At 40.3% G+C, this 18805-nt stretch overlaps 1 protein-coding gene across 5 annotated transcripts in view; it reads right to left on the bottom strand.

The window, feature by feature from the left end:
- Window positions 1–18805, bottom strand: part of LOC125448285 (spermatogenesis-associated serine-rich protein 2) — a 114189-nt gene that overhangs the window by 18825 nt on the left and 76559 nt on the right. For all 5 annotated transcript variants that reach the window (XM_048523483.2, XM_059643351.1, XM_048523484.2 and 2 more), the window contains 2 exons: window positions 16105–16240; window positions 306–364 (listed from right to left, as the gene is read on the bottom strand). In XM_048523483.2, the coding sequence (XP_048379440.1) occupies window positions 306–364; window positions 16105–16240 (195 nt within the window). The remainder of the gene's footprint in view (window positions 1–305; window positions 365–16104; window positions 16241–18805) is intronic.

The raw sequence follows: 18805 nt of genomic DNA, 5'->3' as shown, positions 1-18805 counted from the left end.
TCTGAAGCTTTAAAGTCTCTTATGACCTTTACTGTTTCTAGTTTATCATCACTTATAAAGTGCCCTGTTTTTGGACCCATAATCTGTCAATACCTTTTTGTAACTTTACAATTCCATCTACACTGCTTGCAATACTGTCTATCTTTGTGTCATCAGCAAATATGGTGAAGCACGTTTCCATCCCATCATTTGTCACCACATTAAAGGCCTAGAGTTTAATAGAACAGAAACATGCTGTAGTAGATTATGGAACAATAATTCCCAAAAAAATCTTATTATTAATTGTAAAATAGTTGAACACTTACATGCTGCTGCTTTGACTTTATCCATTTCTCCCAGCAGTGCCACTTCTCTGTCCATAAAACTGCAATGAAAGCGAGAGAGTTTTATTTGTTGGTTTCCACTCTTTTAAGAGTGAGGCCCCACGAGGATGTAATGCTGAACCATGATTGATTTAAATCAGTTTCTGAATATTATGAAAGGACTAAGATCATATTTTTAAACAATAACCTTTTATAAGATGTTATAAGACTTGGGATACCAATTAAGTTATTAAATTCCTTTTCTCCTTTGTAAGTAACCCGATATTACATGTTTCACTATGCTTAAAGTGGTTGCACAGATAATTAGGAATGAAAAAGTTGCTTTTTAAAAGAAGTTCTAACTTTGTTGTGAAAAGGAAAACTGAACTTTCATCTGTGTAGCTTTTGACATTGAAGTTAATGAGTTTCAGACAGGCAAAGTTTTAAATCATGACATGCAAGACAAGGTGTATAATATAGATCATAATTTGTGATCTTGAGTTTGGTCAATTTTGTGACGGCGCTTTCCTTTTAAAGAAAGGTCAGAAAGTTATTTGGAACAATGACCTAAATACATTATTTCCAAAAGGCACGTGACTTCAGTCAAGTACCTGACAAGATACCTGTGGTATCAATGGATGGAATATTTATATCCGAGTTTCTAATTTAGAATTGGACCATCAGAATTGCAAAAGGTTCAATCCAGCAGACCTGCAGGGGAATTCTCAAACTGTCTCAATATTTCAGGGAAAAGAAACTGGGAAGAATCAGTTAAATATAAATTTAAAGAGTTACGATAGGAGTGATATATCACAAGAATTGAGTATCAGTTAAAAAAAAGTTGGGTTTAAACTCTCATACAATCATTTGTTTTGCTGTTTGTGTTAAGATTTAACTGTCTATAGTGGCTTTGTTTTATTTCTTCTGAGCAATGAATCTGCATTTGTTTGCTAATGTACATCTACAGCCTTGTGTGAATATGTTTTGGTGACTAATCACTAAGTCAACCCAACTGCAAAAATTAAACATTTGATTTATCAAGCCAGATTTCCTTCCAGGGTCTGATTTATTCAGTATTACTATCAGCTGAAATCATCGCATGCATACAACGGACATCTGTTTTCCCAGAGCTAAAAACATTAACAGAATGTTAGACCATTAATTGATAATACTGTAATTATGCCAAAAACCTTCATTTTACTTCAAAGGTTACAATATTTCAAGGGAAGCAGCAGTATTACTATTCACAATATGGATGAACAGACTAGAACTTTTTTTATTTCCACTCGCATGCTGCCAAATCCCACTCCTCAAGCAACTTAAGCTAAGCACAGTGATAAATATTATACATCCAACATTGTGATCATCACAGCTGAGTGGAGGGGAAAACTTGCAGGATAATGAAATAAATTTGTTTCAAATAAAAGAACCAAACAAACTCAATGTTAAAAAGCAGATAACGATTTAAAATTTTCTACTGTGGTTTGGAAGTGAGTTAGGGACACGGAGCGGAGCGGGGACAATTGTTGGACTGGGTACCAGCACAGGGGGTCGGCTGCTGGTGAGGACTGTCAGACCAAGTGTGGAAGAACCTGTACTGACCTACTGCAATGTAATTTTTATCTGTAACATGTTTCTCTGACTGTAAAGTTTATCATTTAACTATCTTATTTTCTAACTTATACTATGAATCGCTGTAAAGTAATGTAACTTTTTCCTTCATTTCTTTGTACTTCAGATTTGTACCAAGGTATTTTGTACTTAAAGTAGCACCATGAGTGGCAACTTTGTACACTTTTCACTGTACTTTTGTACTTGAGTACATGTGACAAAAGAACCTAATTCTGTTTTATTTTCTTTAAGAAAGTAACTTTTGTAAGCATCAAGTTTAGCATTGGGGAACAAAACATGCTGATTCCATTCCAGCCAACATGTCAATATGAAGCATGTTCAGCCCAGGTACACTACAACAAAGTTAAATATCCTCACCTCTACTTCATGTCTCAAACATCTTCCAATGCAACATCATGACTTTTTCCATTTCTCAAACCAGCCTGCCTGTGGCCTCTCTGATTAAGATTGCTGGTTTCAAATTATGGACATTTTAGTGAACTAGATTTACTATTTGAATTTACTTGACAAATGGCAAAAAATATTTCTCAATCCTTGAATCGTGCTATATCTGTGTCAGACGGTAGTTATGTAGCAGGATACACCATGAAGTCTGAGCATTGCCAATGTCACTTGCAATTTGCTTTGCCAATGAGCAAACTGGTGTTGATCAAAGACCAAAACTACTACAGTAATGCTTGATTAGAGACAAAAAAAACCTGCAGATACGGGAGGATAGACAAACAGGAGGCTGGAAGAACTCAACAGGTCAGGCAGCATCTGGAGGAAAGGAACAGTCAACAGTTTGGGTATTACCCTTATTCAGGGCTGGATATCAGGGTAGGGACAGCTACAGATGGGGAGGAGCATTATGATGGTGATAGGTGGATGCTGATCACTGAGCTGGCTTGTTTTCATTCAGATGTTTTGTTGCCATGCTAGGTGACATCATCAGTAAAGCGAGGTTATTCTACTCCACTTGGGATTTTTACTGTCTGATCCAAGTGGAGTACAACATCACTTTATCAGAGGCCTCACTGATGGGGTCACCTGGCATGGTGACAAAACATCTGAACGAAAACAAGCCAGCTCAGTGAGCAAGTCAACAACCTCGTCAATAACCTGAGCTACAGATCTTTACTAAAACTTTAAATACGGGTAGTAGGTACGACCTGTTTGGTCGATGGGAGGGATGTATCCAGTTGATGGTTGGAAGGGAGGGTCAGAGGTGGAATGGGAGGAGGTGGGGCTGGAACGGGAGCCAGGGGATGGGTGGGAAGGCTGTTTGAAATTGGAGAACTCAATGTTGAGTCCGCTGGGCTGTAGGGTGCCCAGGCAGAAGATAAAGTGTTGTTCTTTAAATCTGTGTTCCAAGTCACTGCGACACTGGAGGAGACTTAGACATGTCAGAGGGCGAGTAAGGTGAGGAGTTGAAATGGGCGGTGACAGGGTTAGGGTTAGGAAATAATTTTTCTTCTTGGGGTGGGGAAATGGGAGAACAAGCTGAACTTTTACCCATCTATCAGCATCAATCATGTACTGAGAAACCAGTGTTTATAATGTAGTAACAGGTTCCCTCCCTGGAACAATTGTTAAGGCAGTCTGGTTTTAGCCTTTGCTGGCTACTTTATTGAATTCAATTTCATAGACGTTGGGATTTGAACACAACCTGTAAGTTGTTAGTCTAACACCCAAACTCGTTAGCTACTATGCCTTCAAATCCTATGTACAATAATTTTTTGTACAGACACAGTGCTTTTGCAAGGGTTCAGTTCCCACACATGAAAAGAGTTTATACAAACAGATTTACTTTTTAACTGACCCAATGGCTATAAAGTGTAATGGAATCATTCCCAAAGACTTTTCATGCCTGGCATTTTTTCAAGAACAAATTGCCATCAGACCAAAGTGACAACATCTTTTAGATTCTTATTAGGTTGCTTCATATCAACAATGACAAAATCTGCTGAATGTGGTGAAACACGCTGTGGACATCCATTACAGAACCAACTGGAGTAAAAATGATAGAAGTTGTTTTTGTACTATTCTTAATGAGGGAATGACACTCTACCACAATACTCTATTCACTTACTATCAGCAATGCGTTTTCACCACATTTAGCAGATTTTGCAAACAAGATATAATGTCATCCACATGGGAAAATAAAATCTAGTATAATGCTAATATTATCACAAAAAATAATATGGCATTAGAATGCCAGAATATTCAAATGACAGCAACGCTATAAAAAAACTACAATGATTTAGTTCGTGTTCAATGCATGGTGAAAGAAAAAAAAAGTGGCCGCACAAAGATCCAAATTTTGAGATGGCACAGGAACAGGAGTATATCATTCAGCCCCTTGAGTGTGTTCCACCATTTAACATCATGGCTGATCTGTGGCTTAACTCCATTTACCTACCTTTGGTTCATATCCCTCAATGCCTTTGCTCAATGAAACTTTATGCCAGGTTTAAAGCTAACAACTGCTCGAACACCAATTGCTGTTTCTCGAAGAAAGCTCCAAATATCTACCACCCTGTGCGTGTGTAAGTGCTTCCTAACATCATTCCTGAATGGTGTGGCCCTAAGTCTTAGGCTATGCCCCCTAGTTTTAGAATCCCCAACCAGTGTAAATAGTTTATCTACCCGGTTTTTTCCTATTAATATCCTCAAAACTGTGATTAGATCACCCTTAACCTTCTAAAGTCTAGAAAAAAAAGGCCTATTTTCTATAAGCTTTCCTCATGACTTAACCCCTGAACTCCAGGTGCCATAGGCGTACAAGTCCATAGAACATAGAAAAATACAGCACAGAACAGGCCCTTCTGCCCTCGATGTTGCACCAACCTGTGAACTAATCTAAGCCCCTCCCCCTACACTATCCCATCATTATCCATATGCTTATCCAAGGGCTGTTTAAATGCCCCTAATGTGGCTGAGTTAACTCCATTGGCAGGCAGGGCATTCCACACCCTTACCACTCTCTGAGTGAAGAACCTACCTCTGACATCTGTCTTAAATCTATCACCCCCCCTCAATTTGTAGCTATGCCCCCTTGTACAAGCTGAAGTCACCATCCTCGGAAAAAGACTCTCACTGTCCACCCTATCTAATCCTCTGATCATCTTGTATGTCTCTATTAAAGCCCCTCTTAGCCTCCTTCTCTCCAATGAGAACAGACCCAAGTCCCTCAGCCTTTCTTCATAGGGCCTGCGCTCCAGACCAGGCAACATCCTGGTAAATCTCCCCTGCACCTTTTCCAATGCTTCCACATCCTTCCTTTAATGGGGCGACCAGAACTGTATGCAATATTCCAAATGAGGCCACACTAGCGTTTTGTACAGTTGCAGCATGACATCACGGCTCCGGAACTCAATCCCTCTACCAATAAAACCTAACACACCGTAAGCCTTCTTAACAGCACTATCAGCCTGAGTGGCAACTTTCAGGGATCTATGTACATGGACACCAAGATCCCTCTGTACACCAACACTACCAAGAATCTTTCCATTGACCCAGTAGACAGCCTTCCTATTATTCCTCCCAAAGTGAATCACCTCACATTTATCCGTATTAAACTCCATTTGCCACCTTTCGGCCCAATTCTGCAGTTTATCCAAGTCTCCCTGCAACCTGCAACATTCTTCCACACTGTCCACCACTCCACCAACTTCAGAATCATCCGAAAACTTACTAACCCATCCACATATGCCTGCGTCCAAGTCATTTATAAAAATGACAAATAGCAGTGGTCCCAAAACAGCTCCTTGAGGCACACCGTTAGTAACTGGACTCCAGGCTGAATATTTTCCATCAACCGCCACTCGTTGCCTTCTTACAGAAAGCCAGTTTCTAATCCAAAATGCTAAATCTCCCTCAATCCCGTGCCTCTGTATCTTCTCCAATAGCCTACCATGTGGAACCTTATCAAAGGCTTTATTGAAGTCCATGTACACCATGTCAACTGCCCTACCCTCATCCACATGCTTGGTCACCTTCTCAAAAACTCAATGAGGTTTGTGAGACACAACCTGCCCTTGACGAATCCATGCTATCTCCAATCAAATTGTTGCTTGCTAGATGATTATAAACCCTATCTCTTATAATCCTTTCCAAATTTTTTCCTACAACAGACGTAAGGCTCACAGGTCTATAATTACCTGCGTCATCCCTACTGCCCTTCTTGAACAAAGGCACAACATTTGCAATCCTCCAGTCCTCTGGTACTAAACCTGTAGACAATGAGGACTCAAAGATCGAGGCCAAAGGCTCTGCCACCTCCTCCCTAGCTTCCCAGACAATCCTCGGAAAAATCCCACCCGGCCCAGGGGATTTATCTACCTTCACACCTTCTAGAATTGATAACACCTCCTCCTTACTAACCTTAATCCTTTCAATTCTATTCTCGTCCAGTCTTGTAAGCCTATGTTGTATTCCCTCCAAGGTCAATATATCCTTCCTAAGGTGTGGTGCTTACATCTGCTCACAAGTAGGGTGTAACCAGGATTTTGTACAACTGCATCCTTGTGCGCCAGTCCTCTAGGTGGCAAGACCAACCTTCGTGATTATTTTCTGCACCTGTTCGGGCATAGTAAACCTTTCCATCGGTGCTCTTAAGAGACTCTTCCTTGCTCTAAAAATACAAACCATTAGATAAACATTTCTGGCATGTGAAAGGATACGCATTCTCTCTGAGGAACCAGGAAACAGTATAAAAGATGCCACAGAAATAGAATGCATGATCTTGTCTGTCTGCACGCTTTTAGTGCATTACTTAACTGATTTATCCAATTTGTATCTTTTATCTATTTTTAAATTTCAAGTAACATATATTGGGTTGCAGAAGAAAATATGAGAAGACATCCAGCAGCTACTATATTATGCAATTGTGCTCAAGAGACTTAAGGTGGGAGAGAAGAAAATAATGGGCTGACAAGCAAAGAGAATGTAAATGGGATTAAACGCTGTTATATATCTGCTATAAAAAATTCTTAAAAATTGTTGAATGGAATGCATGATACATGTTTCCTAGTTTTATTACCCTGTGTATTTTAGTCACTGTCTTTTTTTAATTGTGTTGTAAAGTGTCATAGTTCACACAAGAACCAAATCTAAAGGTGTCTACTGGAGATCTGTGGAGTCATTAAGTTTAAGGACCTTCTTATTTTGTACGCTCCCAACAATTCTCAGCCACACCTCCATAGTAAAATAAAAGTGGGCTGGAGCACAAAATAATATTCTAATCAAAAGGCAGTATTATTTTCCTCAATTTTCTTTTTCCTTTGGGAATGTGCACAGGTTTGTTAAGATCACATATGCAAAGCAGATTCCAATTATGTTTTACTGCTAAATGTTCTTAAAGTTTTATTTGGTGATTTCAATACATTGGTCTATCAATACATTGGAAAAGGGCTGATAGAACAACACCTAAATAAATCCATGCACACAGCAAGTGCACGGGGTGGGGGGGAAGGAGGGAGGGAGGGAGGGGAAGAATGATGACCAAGAAAATAAAAGAAAGAAAGCAAACTAGCAAGTAACATCAAAACAAGTGAGTTTTTACATTTAGAGGAAGACAGCAGCAACAGTAAACATAAGCCTCTTTGAGAATGATGCTGGGGAGGTAGTAATGGGGAGCCAGGAAATGGCAGAGGAGTTTTACAAGTACTTTGCAACTGTCCCTACTACACAGGATAATGATAGCATTCCAAAATTACGAAATAATTAAGAGGTAAAAGGGAGGTGGGGAGAAATAAACAAAACTATCACTAGATAAAAGTACTAGGGAATCTAATGGGGCTAACGGCAGGTATGCTCCTGGACCTAATGGGTTATATCCTCGGATTTTAACAAAGCAAGTATCTACAGAGATAGTGGATGTACTGGTAGTAATCGTCCAAGAATCCTTAGGTTCTGTAACAGTCCCAGATGATTGGAAAACTGCCAATATAACACCCTCATTCAAAAAGGGAGGCAAGACAAAATATTGGTAACCATTGGCCAGTTGGCTTAACATCTGTCATTGGGTAAATCATAAAAGATGTCATTACAGAACATTTGGAAATATGTAATATAATCAGAGCATGGCTTCATGCAGGATAAATTATGCCTGACAAATTTATTACATTCCTTTTGAGGTAACATGCAGGGCAGAATTAGGAGAGATAAAGTGCATTCGGATTTCCAGAAGGAATTCAACAAAGTGCCAGACATAAGGCTACTTAGTAAAGGTAAGAGCCTATGGTGTTGTGGGTAGTATGTTTGCGTGGAGGGAGAACTGGCTAACTAATAGAAAACAGTTGGAATAAAGGGGCCATTTTTCAGGATGGCAGTCTATAATTCTTCGTGTGCCACATGCATCAGTTCTGGGACCACAATTATTTACAAATAAGAATTTATGATTTGAATGAGGGAAGTAAATGTGCCATTACCAAGTTTGTGGATGGCACAAAAATAGAAGGCTAGTGGTGAGGATAACATGAGGCTGCAGACGGATATGGACAGATTAGGCAAAATGGACAAAAACTTGGCAATTATTGGAAAACCTGAGGTGATGCACTTTGGGGACTGCAAGAAAAAGAACAGTGTATGTTATTTAGTTGGGGAAAGATTGCAGAAAGCTGGAGCAGAAAGGTTTGGAGGGTCCTAATGCATGAATCACAGAAGTCACAACCAAGTTCGGTGGGTTATCAGTAAGGCAAACAGAGTATTGGCCTTTAATTAAAAGGGAAAGGCATATAAAAATAGGAATTTCTTGCTAAAATTATACAAAGCACTGGTCAGGCCACAGCTGGAATGCTGCGATTAGTTCTGGGCCTCTTATCGAAGGAAAGATATCCTGATGTCAAGGAAAGTCCACAGAAGATTGACGAGGCTTATTCTGGATATGGAGGGGTTTTCTTGTGAGGAGAGATTGAATAGGTTGGGCTTGTACTCATTGGAGTTTAGGGGGACGAAAGGAGGCCTTACTGATACACAAGATTCTTCAGGGGCTTGACAATGTACATGTAGAGAGGTTGTTTCCCCTTTAAAGTGGGTCTAGGACCACAGGGCATAATTTCAGAGTAAGGAGTCACACATTTCAGACAGATGAGGAGAAATTTCTTCTCTCGGAAGAAAGTGAATCTGTGAACTTCTTTACCACAGATGGCGGTCAGGAGAGGGCCATGGAGTACATTCAAGTCTGAGATGAACAGATTTCTAACAATTAAGGAAATCAAGGGTTATGGAGAAAAGGCAGAAAATTGGGATCGAGGATTATTAGATCAGCCACAATCTCAGTGAGTGGTGGAGTGGATTCGATAGGCCAAATGGCCTATTTCTGCCCCTACGTCCTATGGTCTTATCAGCAAAGAATGACTATAAGATTACAAAAAAGGGAAAAATTAAAGTGCAGGAGAAAGCTAACTAGAAATGGTATGAGTAACGTCTCAAAAATTGCTGTAAATCAGGAAAGGGAAAGGAGCGAGGCACTTGGGAAAATTCTAATCACCAGGGAAGCAGAAATGAACAAATTGTTGGAGCTGCAGGCTGACAAGTCCCTGGGCCTTGATGGGCTTCATCCTAAGGTTTTAAAGGTGGCTAGTTGGATAGTTGATGCAATAGTTTTAATTTTCCAAAATTCCCTGGATTCAGATGAGGAAAACCATGAATATAACTTCTATATTTGAGAAGGATGTCAAAGAGAACACAGGAAACTAGAGGCCAGTTAGCTTAGCTTCTGTCATAGGGAAGATGTTAGAAATGGCTTTGTGATGGAAAATCACATTTCAACAAATTTATTGGATTAAAGTATCAGCTATGATTGAATGGCTCAGCAGACTTGGTAGGCCAAGTGAACTAATTCTGCTCCTAAATCTTATGGTCTTCTAATAATGTGCTTTGGGGAAAAATGGTGGAACTGATGGCTTTCAAGACGATAATTGATTTAGTGCTGCATCAAAGGTAATTGCTGAAAATAAAAGCTCACAGTGTAGGCGTGAAGATACTGGCTAGCTAACAGAAAACAGAGTTGGTTGGCAAGTGCAACTTTGTAATCTGCAACTCTAATGTTACAAAAAAATTAGCACGAGACCTCAACTACTTACAGTTGATATACTTGGATAAAAGAGACCAAAGTCATGGTTGCTATATTTGCTGATGATGCAAAAATAGGTAAGAAAGTAAGTTATGAAGACGTAAAGAGGCTTCAAAGGAATATAGATAGATTAAATGACTGGGCAAAGAACTGACAAATGAGGTTTAATGTGGAAAAATGTGAAATTGTCCTTTTTGGCATGGGGAACAAAAGAAATCTAAATGGTGAGGGTTTGCAGAGCTCAGAGATGCAGAGGGATCTGCGTGTCCTGGTGTGTGAATCGCAAAAGATTCATACGCAGGTACAGCAAAACATATTTATTGTGTTATTTATTGTGAGGTAAATTGAGTGCAATTGTAAAAGATGGGTTATGCCAATTAAAAAGGGTTTTAAATCAGAGAATTAATTTCTTTCGTTGACAGCTATTAGTCTGCAGTGTGCTCTTCCCCAGACTGCAGGGGAGACAACATCATAGGATATTTTTAAGGCTGAGTTAGATAGATTCTTGATTGATAGGTGAGTCAAAGGAATAGGACAGGTAGGAAAGTAGAGTTGAGGCCACAATCTGATCCATAGAGATCTTGTCAAATAGCAGAAGATTTGAGGGGCCAAATGACCCGTTCCAGCTCCTAACTTGTATGTTTTTACGTACCGGTACATGAATCGCCAAAAAAAAGCATGTACAGGTACAAAAGGTAATCAAAATGTTAATCGTAATGGAGCTGGAATACAAAGCAAGGAAGTTACAGTTTATTATACACAGTCTTGGCCAGACCCCTACCTAGGCTACTACATTCAGTTTTGTGTACTCAATCTCATGGACATCTTGGCCTTGGAGGGAGAACAGTGCAGATTCACAGAATGATATAGGATGACAAACAGTTAAATTACAAAGTCAGGTTACATAAATTTGGGATCTAGATGGTTGTAAATGGCAACTGTTCACCAACGCCCTTTAGGGAAGAAATGCTGCCAGTCCTTACCCAGTCTGTCTTAGGTGTGACTTTAGTTGCATACCAACATAGCGTACCCTTAGCTACCATTTAAATTTGAGTAGCAGCTGTTAAGGTATATCAGTATGCCACCTGTATAGACCCACCACCTTCCCACAGTAACCGGGTTCAGCAATAATTGCTGATCTTACTAGTAATGTTCACACCCGGGAATGAAATATAAAGAAAAAAGTTATTTCATCCCAATAGTTTTCCTTCCTCTCCTGGATCTAATTATACTTGTGTATGATTAAAATTAGTGCAAGAACACAAATTAATTTTTATGTACATTTGCTCTCCTTGTCTTGATCCTGTTTTACTTTCAAATAAATGCTTTCTTTCTTCTCCTCCTTCTTCAAAAGGAAGTACGAATGAGTTATATTTCCTCAGATAGACACACAACTAATGTACAGTTAAAGCACTTATTTGATTAAATCAAACTTTATGTTTCTAAGAGAACAGGGAGTCTAAATCAAAACAAGCTGATATTTTTGAAATTGATTGATTATCTGACCATATTAAAAAAACACTCAATTCAATGTCACTGACATTTCTCCTACATCACTGGAAGTGTGTGTAGGCTTCTATTTATTTCTCTACTCACTTCCAACTAAAAAATTCTGTCAAGTTATATTAAAAGGAAATTATTCTGCGTAATAGAAACCAAATAATATTTTTTCTACATCAATGGAACATTTTCTTAATGCATCTTTTCTGTACGGCTGGTTTCTCCGGGCCTGGCACCTTATGCAACAAAGGTAGATAGGAACAATGGAACAGAAGCAGGCCATTCAGCCCCTTGAGACTGTTATACCAATCAATGAGATCATGGCTGATCTGTGGCCTAACTCCTTTCACCTCCCTTTGGCCTACATTCTTTAATACCTTCACTAAACAAAAAATTCTCAGATTTAAAATTAACAAGTGATCCAGCATCCACTGCTGTGTTTCAAACATCTATCAGCCTTTGGTGTGCAGAAGTGCTTCCTAACTTTGCTGCTGACTGTTTTAGCCTTAACTTTTATTTTTGCCTCTTAAGTCTGGAATCCCTAACCAATCAAAATAGTTTATCTTTATTTACCCAGTCTCTTCCTGTTAATATCTTGAAGACTTTGACCAGATCACCCCTTAACATTCTAAATTCTACAGAAAACAGGCTTAATATTTGTGTAATCTCTCATCGTAACTTAAGCACTGAATTTCAGATATCATTCTTGTAGACCTACATTGTACTCCCTCCTGGACCAATTCATCCTTCCTGAAGTGTGGTGCCCAGATCTGCTCATAGTGCACCAAGTGGGGTCGAACCAGTGCTTTGTATAACTGCAGCATGACATCAGCATCGTTATACTCCAGTCCTCTAAACAGAACAGCCAGCATTCCATTAGCTTTCTTGACAACGTTCTGCACTTGTTCACGAAATTTTGAAGATCTAGGCACCTGAAACCTCTGTAGACATTTACCGTATTTAACTTCATACGACCTCACCCTTATCCTGAAGAGAACCAAACTTGAATCCTACTACTATGCAGAAGTGTACAATGTTGTTCTAATGCACCTTACAATTTTTTCTTTGTTAAATTCAGTCACAAAGTACTATGTAGTACCTCCAGGGTGGCCCTACCTTTCCAATTAGTTTCAAGTTCAGTTTTCATGTACATCATATGACATTTGAGGAATGGGCTTTCAAAATCCTGTTGCTTAGCAATCAACAGGTGCAGATAACCACAAATTACAGGAATGTTGAAGAGAGATACAGGGGAGTAAATGTAACTCCTCCTTCCAGTTGGGTTCAATGACCTTTAAGTTGCAGAAAAATGTTCTCAGTAAGGCAGATACAAATCTGTGCTCCAGCACATGAAGCTTTGAAAAGATGTAGACTTCAACCTTTGTGGAATTTTTATGACTGAATTTTAGCTTTCAATTTTATTAATTACAATACTGTGGAATATAGTTTCTGCTTCTCCTTGTCCTAGGAAGATAATCTGAGGCTACCGCCAAAATAATATGATTTGTGCCTTTGCTCTGTAGATCTACATCATCAAAACTCTCAAAGGTCAAAAAGCTGCATAGTGACTTGAAACATGTGAAATAACACAGTAGAAAGCCAAGAGATAAACACTTATTCAGTGAGTACTGCAGACTGGTGAGATGGTGGAGTAATGGTGTGGGGTGGAAAGCCTGGAACGGGACTACGGGTAGAGGGATGGTGTGGGGTGGAAAGCCCAGAATGGAATGACGGGCGGAGGGATGGTGTGGGGCGGAAAGCTCGGAGCGAGACTGCGGGTGGAAAGCCCGGAGCAGTACTGCCGGCGAGGGACGGATGGTGTGGGGTGGAAAGCCCGGAGTGGGACTGCGGGCAGAGGGATGGTGTGGGGTAGGAAGCCCGGAGCAGGATTGCGGGCGGTGGGATGGTGCGGGGTGGGATGCCCGGAGTGGGACTGCGACAGTGGAAGGAAAATTGGACACTCAAGTTCTACACCTCCTCCCTCACCCCCATCCCAGGCCCCAAGAAGACCTTCCACATCAAGCAGATGTTCACCTGCACATCTGCTAATGTGATATACTGCATCCGCTGTACATGGTGTGGCTTCCTCTACAGTGGGGAAACCAAGCGGAGGCTTGGGGACCGCTTTGCAGAACACCTATGCTCGGTTCGCAATAAACAACTGCTCCTCCCTGTTGCGAACCATTTCAACTCCCCCTCCCATTCCTTAGATGACATGTCCATCCTGGGCCTCCTGCAGTGCCATAATGATGCCACCCAAAGGTTGCAGAAACAGCAACTCATATTCTGCTTGGAAACCCAGCAGCCCAACGGTATCCAATGTGGATTTCACCAGCTTCAAAATCTCCCCTCCGCCCACTGCATCCCAAAACCAGCCCAGCTCATCCCCGCCTCCCTAACCTGTTCTTCCTCTCACTTATCCCCTCCTCCCACCTCAAGCCACACCTCCATTTCGTACCTACTAACCTCATCCCACCCCCTTGACCTGTCCATCCTCCCCGGACTGATCTATCCCCTCCCTACCTCCCCCACTACACCCACCTCTACAGGCTCCATCCCTGCCCCTTTAACTTGTCTGTCTCCTCCCCATCTATCTGCTCCTCTATCCACCTTCGATCTGCCTTCCCCTCTCTCCCTATTTATTTCAGAGCCCTCTCCCCATCGCCCTTTTCTGATGAAGAGTCTAAGCCCAAAATGTCAGCTTTTGTGCTCCTGAGATGCTGCTTGGCCTGCTGTGTTCATCCAGCCCACACTTTGTTATCTTATCTTTCCCCCCCCTATCCTTTTCTAACTTAATGTGAATGGCGCCATGTTTGTATGGCAAAGGCACACACTTTTCACTGTATTTTTACATTGAACCGCGTGACAATAAATGCTTCAATTCAATTCAATTCAAAGCTTATTGTGAAGCAGCTGAAGATGGTTGTGCCCAGGACAGTACCCTGAGAAACTCATGCAGTAATGTCCTGGAGGTAAAGTGACTCGCTTCCAACAACCACAACCATCTTCTTTTGTGCCAAGTAGCTTCCAGTATATGCACTGAGTACAAGATCTGTGTTTGTTTTGATGGGAGATTCACGGAGTCTGGCAGTCTTGGAAGAAACACGAAGGATGTTCACTATAGTTCATCCTATTTCGCATCGTCATAGGTTGAAGGGTGTTGTAAAGAAATAGCCTATGAGTGCCTGCTCCAATCACTTGCACTATTGGCGCTGGCATTTTTCCAGATTATATTATGTTGCTGGCAGATTCACCAGGAGATCTGCATTTGGCTATTCACCATTGAATAATTGACTATGCAGTAGTGTAAGTGACAGACATTATATACAGTAAGTCTCAAAAGGCATTCATTACAAAATGCAAGAAATAACAACAGGACACTTTTACACAAATACTTGACCAGCCATTATAGTTTCAGAATGATGGAAACACACGAAACACCACTGAAATAGAGATTTGTGACATATTTCCACGTAATTTTTCAAATGTGGACTCTCCTGGCAATTTTCCACAGCATAAGCAGGTGAATTTAAAGTTCAACCTGTTGATTCCTGTGAACAAGTCACTACCCTCCTGACTGGCGCAAAATTAAATGTTTGGTATCATTACAAAAAAAACTTTGTGCAAGGGTGGGGCAAGATTATCCACTTTGCAGGTGTAGTGAATTCTGATAGTTTGAAGGTAAAGAGCAGAATTCGAGAACTGTATAGGGTTACAAATATTGCAAGGATATAGAAGGTAGTTGGTGGAAGTGTTCCACAAGATAATTATACAGATAGATTTTGACTTAATTGCACTTGTTGAAATTTGTTTACACTTGAAAGATTATTATTTGTTGTGGGTGCGGTCAGGCAACAGGATATGACTAAAGATACACAGTAGGGATGCAAGGGCTTGGTGACAAAATCAAGTTCCATTTACAGTCATGTTGCCTGGAACTATATCAATTGCATAGCGATTACACTTTCCTTAAACTGCTACATCCTGCTCAGCAGTGACTTATCTTGCCTTGACCATCTCAATCTGCATTTAGGTAGTTCTTAGATATACTTTCCAAATGATTCAATGGAGTCATAAATACACGCAAAACCGACATCAGCAGATCTTTGTTGCATAACAAATCCAAAATGCTGAAACTCCACTGAGATAACTATTTAAGAACATTTGTTGTTGCCATCAACAAGTACAATTGAAATGCTAGTCATAATTCAGAACAGGAACAATTCCAGCAATCTCAGCCAAATAACTGTTGGGAACATGAAGGTTTAAATTATGCCCTAACAGAGCAATAAGCCTTACTGAATGCTGTGAAGTCTGCTCAATCATTTAAACATATTTCCCAAAGTGTACTCCTCCGTTCCTCAAACATTCTACAATTATTGCAGGAGAATGCATGAGAATTTAGCCGAGAATGTGCTGACAGATGAAACATAAACACAACTCCAACTACTTTCTAATTATGTCAAAAGTGGAATGAAGCATCTTAAAAAGGAGGCCAGTATTTAAGGTGCATTATTTGCTACTAATTTAGCTTCACAATACATATAAACAATTTGCTAATTTTCAGGTTAACAATTATAGGACAACATTTATTTTTGGTGAATTACCTACCAGTTCTGTAGTTCAGCAAATGCCAGCTTCATCTTCCTAATAGAAATGTCCATTTCCTCTTTAATAACTGCCCGGTACCTAGCTAAGGACACAGTACATCTCTGCAAGTCTTTTGCGGACTTCTCTATATTAGCACCTAGAGAAACAAAAAGGTGAAAGTAAATTGCTACTAAATATACAGGAATATTGGAGCGAGTTGAGCTTTAAATAAAGCAATTCCACCAACATAACTAAATGGCCTGCAACGTTTTGCATGAGAATCAGTGTTCTTGCAGCATAATCATAATGTGCTAAGATGTGGAAGAAAAAACTTTCCGATTCATCACAAAGATGATTGATACCACAATGAAACTATGCGTCCCCACCAACAGATTGGCTCGAGAGGTACTGAAGGCTTTTCCTCATGTTCTTCAGTATACCACACTATTGGCTACAACACTAATAGAGAACATTACAACTAGCTTTTGCGCCAATCCCAAAGGTAACAGGGCAAAGAAAAAAAGGAAAGAGTATAGAAATTTGTATTTATCTATCTTTCAGGATGTGGCAAGTGTGTTACAGCTGCGAAGTACTTTTGAAGTGTAATTACACTTGTAATGTAGGAAACTCTGCAGCCAACTGAGTCCAGAGAGCACCCACAAATATGAATGAGGCAACAGAGCAGATGGTCTGTTTTAATGATGCTGGCTGAGGGACAAATACAGATCAGAAGACAGTATTGAGAATTCCTCTGCTGTTCTTCTAAACATGTTTTAGGATATTTTATGCCCAACTGAGGGCAGCTAGGGATCTGGCTGTGTCATCTGAAGGATAATCACCTCCAACAGTGTACCACCTCTTCAATTAAAAGGGATTACCTGTGCTTGCTAAATATTTACCAGTGGTAGAGACACAAGATGCTTTTACAAATAAAAACTGGCCAAACTGCCTGAAGAGGTCAGTGGTACATTTTTTGTTGGCTTGTATGAGGAAGGTACAACAAGCACAAACAAAGCTCCAAATTGTGACTGAAAAACAGTTGCACATATGCAGTCAACTCCGTTTTGATGTCAAGCAGCCTTGCCTTCAGGCTGCATTGCAGTTCTACATAATTGAGCAATTCTCCAATTTCATAGGTCATAGATTCTCCAGATGAAAACAATGCTGTCTAAAGTTTGATCTCAATGGCTACTGTGATGTATGGCTGACTAGTTTAGGGAAAATTTCAGCCGATACAGCTGGTGATGACTGATTCTGCAGATTCTCTTCAATGAAGTGACATGTGGGAGAGGATTCTGTTGGACCCATGTACAACAGCAAGTGTGTAAATCTTCACTCTGGACAGTCATTATGGATGTTTTGTTCTAAGCACTATTGAGGAGCCTATGGCCATATTAGTGTGGGGAAAAAGCCCCATCTTGGAAGCTAAGCAGACTGAGGCCTGATTAGTATTTAGATGGGAGACCACCTGGGAATACAAGATGCAGTAGCCTTAAAAAGGTGGCATGATGGCATAGTGGTTAGCACTGCTGCCTCACAGCGCCAGGGAGCTGGGTTTGATTCCATCCTTGGGTGACTGTCTCTGGAGTTTGCACATTCTCCTTGTGACTGTAGTGGGGAGTGGGTTGTTGTTCCTTCCTCAGTCCAAAGATGCACAGGTTCGGCAGATTGGCCAAGTTAAAGTGCCCACAGTGTTCAGGGATGTGTAGGTTGTTGGGGGATGAGTCTGAGTGGGATGCTCTGAGAGTCGGTGTGGACTTGTTGGGCCAAAGGGCCTGTTTCCACATTGTAGGGATTCTATGAATCAGTAAAAGCCCTGTCATCTGACCAGCTGTAGTCACATACAGGACCAACTACCTGGTCACATTTCTCCAACGCAGTAGAGGTAGTCTCTGCTGTGCAGTAAGCCATCTCCCAGAAAACCAATTAGTCTGCATGACATTAAATTGTATTGAATCCAACAGCATTAACAAATTAACTCAGTAAGTGCTGTTGTGTTTCTACAATTTCTACAACACCGAAGGTCAATGAAACAGTACTGTTTAAACATTAAAGCACAAATATTATTATTTTTCAGTTATTTGCTGAAGAATTAACTGGTGTATTGACTAAACAGGCAAATTTATGTTATCAATGACTTCTCAGCAGTTTACTGCAAAGGACAGGCAGGAAAAGACATCCACATTTGCTCTTATACCTAATGGTGTTCAACTGTCTGCACAGGAACACCAACATCTGGACACAAAAACAGGGCTTGACACATGGATTTACCACAGTGTTTGCAAAGCTTTATTGTGTCACCTAGTTAACATTTTGTGGACAAGGTATTCAGAGAAAACAAACCTGAAAACCGACAAAAATGTGGTTTTCAATAAAATAATCAATCAAATGTTCAACTACAAAATTTATGGGGGGTCTAATTTCACATGAAGTATTTCGGATTAAATGGATTAGCGGTGTTTTGTCATCCTGCTGAATAGATGCAGGAAAGCAACACTCAAGCAATTGCACAACTACACAGAGGTTCAACATACTTATTTTGTTTCATTTTATTCTTGCTGCTGTAACCCAGCAGGTGGGTGAGGACCAACCACGTCCTTCTGAGGTGCTCGGGATCAAGAGTATCTTGCTTCCTTTCTAATTCAATGGGTTCAAAAATGGCTGACATCTCCAACACATCGTTGTGTTTTTTAAAAAAATTCATTAGTGGGATATGGGCATC

This window comes from Stegostoma tigrinum, chromosome X, assembly GCF_030684315.1.
Source record: "Stegostoma tigrinum isolate sSteTig4 chromosome X, sSteTig4.hap1, whole genome shotgun sequence".
In the NCBI taxonomy this organism is placed as follows: domain Eukaryota; kingdom Metazoa; phylum Chordata; class Chondrichthyes; order Orectolobiformes; family Stegostomatidae; genus Stegostoma; species Stegostoma tigrinum.
The sequence above is the reverse complement of the archived record's forward strand: the minus strand, read 5'-3'. Positions and strand labels throughout refer to the sequence as shown.